The 6,634-nt window shown below is 36.1% G+C and overlaps 1 protein-coding gene across 3 annotated transcripts; it reads left to right on the top strand.

Annotated features, from left to right (window-relative positions):
* Nucleotides 1-895: 895 nt before the first annotated feature.
* Nucleotides 896-4,893, top strand: LOC111407672 (probable UDP-arabinopyranose mutase 5). 3 transcript variants are annotated; one of them, XM_023037299.1, is made up of 4 exons: nucleotides 1,134-1,221; nucleotides 2,398-2,449; nucleotides 3,245-3,374; nucleotides 3,451-4,869. In XM_023037299.1, exon 4 carries the CDS (start codon nucleotides 3,571-3,573, stop codon nucleotides 4,615-4,617), a length of 1,047 nt encoding a protein of 348 aa, XP_022893067.1. In that variant the 5' UTR covers nucleotides 1,134-1,221; nucleotides 2,398-2,449; nucleotides 3,245-3,374; nucleotides 3,451-3,570; the 3' UTR covers nucleotides 4,618-4,869. The 3 variants fall into 3 exon arrangements, with proteins under 3 accessions (XP_022893068.1, XP_022893067.1, XP_022893066.1); XM_023037298.1 differs by having other exon boundaries at nucleotides 2,398-2,502; XM_023037300.1 differs by lacking the exon at nucleotides 2,398-2,449 and having other exon boundaries at nucleotides 896-1,221; nucleotides 3,245-3,378; nucleotides 3,585-4,893.
* Nucleotides 4,894-6,634: the final 1,741 nt, after the last annotated feature.

Below are 6,634 nucleotides of genomic sequence, written 5' to 3'. Positions count from 1 at the left end.
CCCTTCGTAAAAACAACCTATATCCTTATTTCTCCCATGATCCTATAGCCCTTCACGATAAACCCTTTCGCCAGTATGCATCTTTCGCTGGTTGTAGGCCAACATGGCTAATGTGACTTCCTCCAATTTGAGTCTTTTTATCCCCCACGTCAATGTGTTCACCTAGTGGTCATACGAAGGAGGAAGAGAGCACAGTAATATCATTGCCACGACTTCATCGTCGAGCATGATTTCAAGTCACAACAAATTGCTTATAATTTGATTGAACAAATTGGTGTGTTGATTCAGATTTGTACCCTCTAGCATATTGAGCTCATACAGTCGCCGCTTTAGATGCAGCTTGTTTGTGAGAGATTTCGACATATAACGACTTCAATTTTAGCCAAACCCTATCAATGATTCAACCCCATGACGTGATACATGATCTCGACCGCTAAATAGAGCCGAATTGTACCCCACTACTTGCTCCTCGAGCTCTTCCCAATTGACATTTGACGTATCCTTTGGCCTTTTTCCAAATAGTGCTTTTACCATCCTTTTCTGGACCAACAAGTCATTCTCCCTTCGTTGCCACAATTTGAAATTCCTAGTTCCATTAACTTCACACATCGAATTTTACAATCGAAGAACTCACCATGAAACACATAATAAATTTGAATTTTTCAAATGAATTTTCCGTTAAAGTTTAATGAACAATCGAAGATATAGATATAAGTTCAATGATCATTGGGACAATTTACTCCATTTTTTATTTTTATTTTTTTAAACTTTAGGGATGTAGGGTAAAAAGGGAATATAGAAAATAAACATTTATTTATTTTTTATAAATAGAAAAAAACTTGTCAAAGGAGAAAAAGCAAAAACTCTCAGCCGGGTCAAAAGGCCAATTACCACTATTATCACATTCATTTTCGTTAAATGATAACATTCTGAGCCGGCGAAGGGGAAAAACTTTGGGGAGGGTGAGCACATAGCGCGATCTTCGAGAATAATCTGTCGATAGAATTTCATAATTAGCTGGATCAGTTGACCAGTTCTTGTCTTATTATATTGGAAGAGAGAGGGAGGGTGAGGGGGAGTAAGAATCGGAGAGAGTACGATCGATGAATGAGAAACCCGCCCAGCCTTGTTTCCCTCGCAATTGACTCTGCTGTTAATAACTGGCCTAGCATTTCAGATCTTTCATTTCTCCCTGAACACATTCTTCTCGAGCTCTTCTCGGTACGTTAAACTCCTCACATCCCCAGACCGACTTCTTCTTTTGTATATGGATGTATGTATCACTGTGGGCATAAGTATATAGGAATGTGATTGTTTTGTAGTTTTATTTGCCCTTTTGATTAATTTTAATTGGGTTTTTCTTGGTTTGATGAATTGTTTATGTATCTTGATGTGATTTGGGATTTTGTTTTTGATAATTTTTGGTGCTTTTAGTTATGTTTATATTTAGATAGGAGATTTATTCTAACCCATTAGAGAACGATAAGAAAGGGAATTAGTAACTAGAAGTATTAACAATGTAAGTTTTGGGTTTTAGTTGAATATTTTTTTGTCCTCTGTTGGGAAATGAAAGTAAACGACACTGTATATCTTCTTTGTTTTACTAGTTGCTTTAATTGAAAAAAATTTAGAGTTATGAATTTCCTTTTTTTTTTTTTTTTTAATAACAAATCCCTCTCTAGATCTCTCCCTATGCTTAGGGTTTTTAGGTCCCTGAACTCTGCCACCATGTTGAGTTGGTTAAGTTGCATTTACTCGAGATGACCATGTTTGGTGAAGTTCTATCCTTTAATCTTTATTAAGATAATATTTTTTTAGTTGCATGCTGTCAAGATCTGTGAACTAGATCATTGATGGTTAATTGGTTGTAATTTCTGATCTCGTTCTAAATTGAGTTTGATAATATTCCACTACTATTCTCTTAAATGGGTGTATAAAGCTGTTAACAAGTTTCACACATCCTAATGTGGATTTTTAATGCACACAATTTTGCTTGGTATTGGACCAATCTAAAATCTAAATCTAATCAACAAGCTCTTGGCCAAAGCAAAATAAAAAATACATACTTTGGTGTTAATGTTTTTGAGCTAGTAACAGAACTAAGCTGAATTGACATGGTGTCGAAAGTGTTGAGTTCTTCTCTTAAGATATCATTTGGAAATCCCTATTCAAATATGATTATCAGATTAGATCTTCCTTCAATATCTGTGGTGTGAATGTGTGTCCGAAATTATTTGAATTAGTATTACAATCTCTCTAACAATGTGATTTATAGTACTTGTTTGTATTCGTGGTTTCGAGTTAAGTGATCCAATAGCTAAATAAACACGGTGGTGTTGCTTGAGTTCATTATTATTTATCTAATTTTTTTTTTTTTTTTGAATAAATATCATTCAGAAGTTAAGGTTCAAATGCATCTATCAGATTGGAACATTTATCCACATTTAAGGTATCAATGCATCTCAAGGGAATCTTTGGCGTCAGCATGTTGCATGAACTGAAGTGAGCATGTAATAATATCCGTGTTTTCAAGTTTTTGAGTGGTCTTGACTCAAACAAATCCAAATAATTGAATCGCTGCTTGATTGAAACAATACTAGCTTTGTTTGTTTTAGGCTGAAAATTGAATGCTTTTTGGCGTGTGGAATTGATGAAATCATGGTCTTGTATTTTAAGATGATAAAGATTTAAGAAAGAATCAATTTATGAATGTTGAGTTGTAGAGGAAATGCTTTTATTTGGAAAACTGTTTATGAAGGTTTTTGATAATATCTGGTCTAGAACCATGCAAGGATTATTCTGTTGCTTGTTGAGGAGAAAAGAGAATGTTACAGGACTATACCATCTGGTTGTGGATAGAAGAAGTCATGACTTTATGTAAAAATTCTAGAAATATATTACTTGAGTCAGTTGTGGCTTTAATATGCAATTTTAGCCCACAGCATACTCATCACCATTTTTGATCTTTTATTAGAATGTCCACGTCTTTATTCTGACTACTATATATGTTAATGTTCTTTTGGTCTTTACAGATATTAATATAAAAATGGAAACAAAAATATAACCAATCAGGTGCTAACTTTTTCAATAAGTAGTATTAATATCGCTTAATACATCCATAGCAGGAGACCAACAGATCCTGCTATATGCCCCTCTGCAGCCCTGGGACAATACACGATTTTATTATTTATGTCCATATATCGTTTATTGAAAAACTGATGCAAACTTTTTTCTTGATCCCCAGAGAACTTTGAAAGCCGGTAAATTAAATGAGAGGATTTTAAAACTGTTTGTAGCAACTGGCAAAGAAGAAATCCGTTCTGTGATTGAGGAACTTAATATCCAACACATTCTGATTCCTGTCCTCCCCACTCGTGAGTCATTCTGTAATTGAATTATGCTAATTGAGTTTGTATTGTTGTTCTCTACTAATTACTTAATTCTTGTCAGGATGCTCTGAGAAATTCTGATGCTGTTTGTTCTTTAGTGATTCTGAGTCTTTGCTAAGTACCCTTCTAAGGAACAGCCTGATCTTACTGTCTTCTTTTTTCTTGATCAAAATCCTAAAAAATGTCCGAAATCAGCATTAACTGTGATGAAGTGGATATTGTGATTGGTGCCCTTCAGTTAGATCTTACATCTTTCATGGAAGAGTGGAGACCAGTGTTCTCCCAATTCAATTTAATAATTGTCCAAGATCCTGACCTGAAAGGAAAACTTAAGATTCCAGCAGGATTTAATTTTGATCTCTATACGAAGTCTGATATAGATGGTTTTCTGGGCTCGTTGTCAAATGCTATATCTTTTTCTGGCTATTGTTGCCGGTACTTTGGCTATCTTATGTCCCAAAAGAAATACATTATTGCTATTGATGATGACTGCATCCCAGCTAAAGATAGTGCTGGGAACTTTGTTGATGCTGTTGCTCAGCAGATCATCAACCTTTCAACCCCAGCTACACCTTTTTTCTTCAATACACTCTACGACCCTTTCTGCGAGGGGGCTGATTTTGTTCGTGGCTACCCATTTAGCTTGAGAAGTGGTGTGGATTGTGGTCTGTCATGTGGGCTGTGGCTAAATTTAGCCGATCTTGATGCACCTACACAGGCCCTCAAGCCAGAGCTAAGAAACAATAGGTATGTTGATGCTGTACTTACTGTACCGGCAAGGACCATGATGCCTGTGAGTGGGATCAACATAGGTTTCAACCGTGAGTTGGTGGGGCCTGCTTTAGTACCGGCATTTAGGCTGGCAAAGGAAGGAAACCTAAGGTGGGAAACAGTAGAAGACATATGGACAGGGATGTGTGTTAAGGTTGTCTGTGATCATCTGAGACTCGGTGTGAAGAGTGGGCTTCCATACGTGTGGCGAAAGGAACGAGGCAATGCCATTGAGAGTCTGAAGAAAGAGTGGGAAGGGGTCAAGTTGATGGAGGATGTCATTCCTTTCTTTCAATCATTGAGGTTGTCTACATCGGCAGGTACTGCAGAGGATTGTGTCTCTGAGATTGCTGCAACGGTGAAAGAGCAACTGGCACCGGCAAATCCTGTTTTTGCTCGTGCTGCTGAAAATATGGTTGAGTGGGTCAAGCTTTGGAAGCGAGCACGAACTCGGTAAATGAACACTGCTCTCTTGATAGGAGGCAATAATTGTTTCTCTTTCTCGTCTTACCTCCTCATGATGTCTTTAATCATCTTAGGTGATTCATATAGCTATGCTTTCGATTCTTATGCTTATTTCTAAACGGATGCTACGGTTTGTTCAACATATAAATTTGACGCATGCCTAGAAACTCTAAAATTCTTGGTCAACAGCGAAGTATTCGAAAATGTAGATGACTGCAAGGATATATCTTCTTTAAGTTTTTTATATTGCAGCATACATTTGATTGTAGATTGCTTAGTTACTTCCCATTCTCACCTAATTAAGATATTACACCACATTCCCTAGTAATTTATTTGGGGAAAAGTTCATTCATGCAGACAACGGATTTATCATTTTAGGATTTTTCCCCCTCAAAAACCAATTTCATTGGTCTCTTTACTTCCAACCTCCAATGCTTCTACCTCCTCTAGGCTTACTTTCACTCGAATCTTTTCTGTAGTTTTCAGTGATTTTTCAACTCGAAGGGATAGATTCTTGGTTTTCTTTGCTCTGGTTTCCATAGATGACGCCAATTTATTGAATGCAAAATTGTAATCAACATATTCCTGTTACTTAACCAGGATTTTCTCCTCTTACACTCTAATTTTGATATTCAAACAAGAGCAAGAGCAAAATGACTATTTGGGAGGGAGATATTAGAATTTGCAAGTCTTTCCCATCTTACGAGGAAGTATTTATAGATTTCCTCCTAGGCTTAAGAGGCAATTAGGTTATTTAAAAAATAACAAGTGGCAATCATCTAGTGATAGGTTTATAACTAACAATTATGTACTCAAGTGTTATTTGTCATTTTACATGTTATGTGTTCATTGGTTCAGAAGTTATGCTTTAGAAACTCACTCTCATGTGTTTTACTAACGGTTTCTAATATTATGGTTTCGTTCGACAAAATGGAGCGAAACTTATATAAATATTGTATACGCCACCGCAAAATGATCCATATCATCTTCAACTACATTGAAAATTTGAAATCAATGAGTTAAAACTTATTCTTTAACTAAACGTGAATTCTTTAATTAAAGATTGATCAAAGAAATTGGATGATGCCCTAAGGGCATGTTGCACGGTATTCAAAGCTCTGTTTAGCACATCTCCATATTGTTTCGTGTTTGGGAAAGTGTCCTATTGAACGTTAAGACCTTAAATTGAAAGATATTTGAAAGTTCCGCTTAAAGGCCTATCAGAATTCCAAGCATCACAAGGAAAAAATGAAAAAGTGGCAAGATCGACAAACTCAAATAAGAATATTGCATTTGAATTTTTCCGACTGAAGATCATTACGGGAATATTGCATTCTACAAGGTTAAGCCACTCCGACGGTAAAATTATATACATACAGTAAAATTATATACATATATAGCAGTGGAAGTCACAAAATAGAAGGTAATTGAACCATACTACTCGTACACGGGGGTTGACCGAACCCCTCACAATAGGGGGGTCCATGATTTTTTTATTCATTGTGGGCCTCCCTTTGTTGTGAGGGATCGGTACACCGGTTGAAATCCAAGGTCGTTTGAGAAGTCTTTTCAATAGTGAGAAGAAGAAGATGGCAATGGATGAAAATCATTTTCCACAGCTACTTGGAGTGAATATGGTGACGTCTGGTTTCAAAAACAAGTTGTCAAAATTCAAATTGGTTATAGATAATGGAGAAGAAGACCCTGAACCACATCCCGGGAAAGAATTCGTTTGATATGGAGCGAATTGTAATTAAGACATATAATGCCTTAACTTTTTCTTTTTGTAATTTCACATTGACTTTAAATTATCGATAGATCGAACTTATATCGGTGAAGTTTTATGAATCCAATTTATAGCTCGTCAATTGGTTCGACCTTGGTTGGTTTTGTCAATTTTCGCCACTTTCGTTGATAAAATGAAGAAATGCGGTAAATTTAGAATTATATCAGTACTAGGATTCTTAAAGGTTTACTTGACATTCACATTCCGGTAATACTTGAGTGAA

This window comes from Olea europaea, chromosome 13, assembly GCF_002742605.1.
Source record: "Olea europaea var. sylvestris chromosome 13, O_europaea_v1, whole genome shotgun sequence".
NCBI classification, from domain to species: domain Eukaryota; kingdom Viridiplantae; phylum Streptophyta; class Magnoliopsida; order Lamiales; family Oleaceae; genus Olea; species Olea europaea.
This window is presented reverse-complemented; position numbering and strand designations above follow the sequence as displayed.

Coding starts and splice junctions, on each gene's coding strand:
- LOC111407672 (XM_023037300.1), top strand. CDS start 1,108: ATGAGAAACCCGCCCAGCCTTGTTTCCCTCGCAATTGACTCTGCTGTT. Junction 1,222..3,244: donor TTCTTCTCGAGCTCTTCTCG/GTACGTTAAACT, acceptor CTTGATCCCCAG/AGAACTTTGAAAGCCGGTAA. Junction 3,379..3,584: donor CCTGTCCTCCCCACTCGTGA/GTCATTCTGTAA, acceptor GTCCGAAATCAG/CATTAACTGTGATGAAGTGG.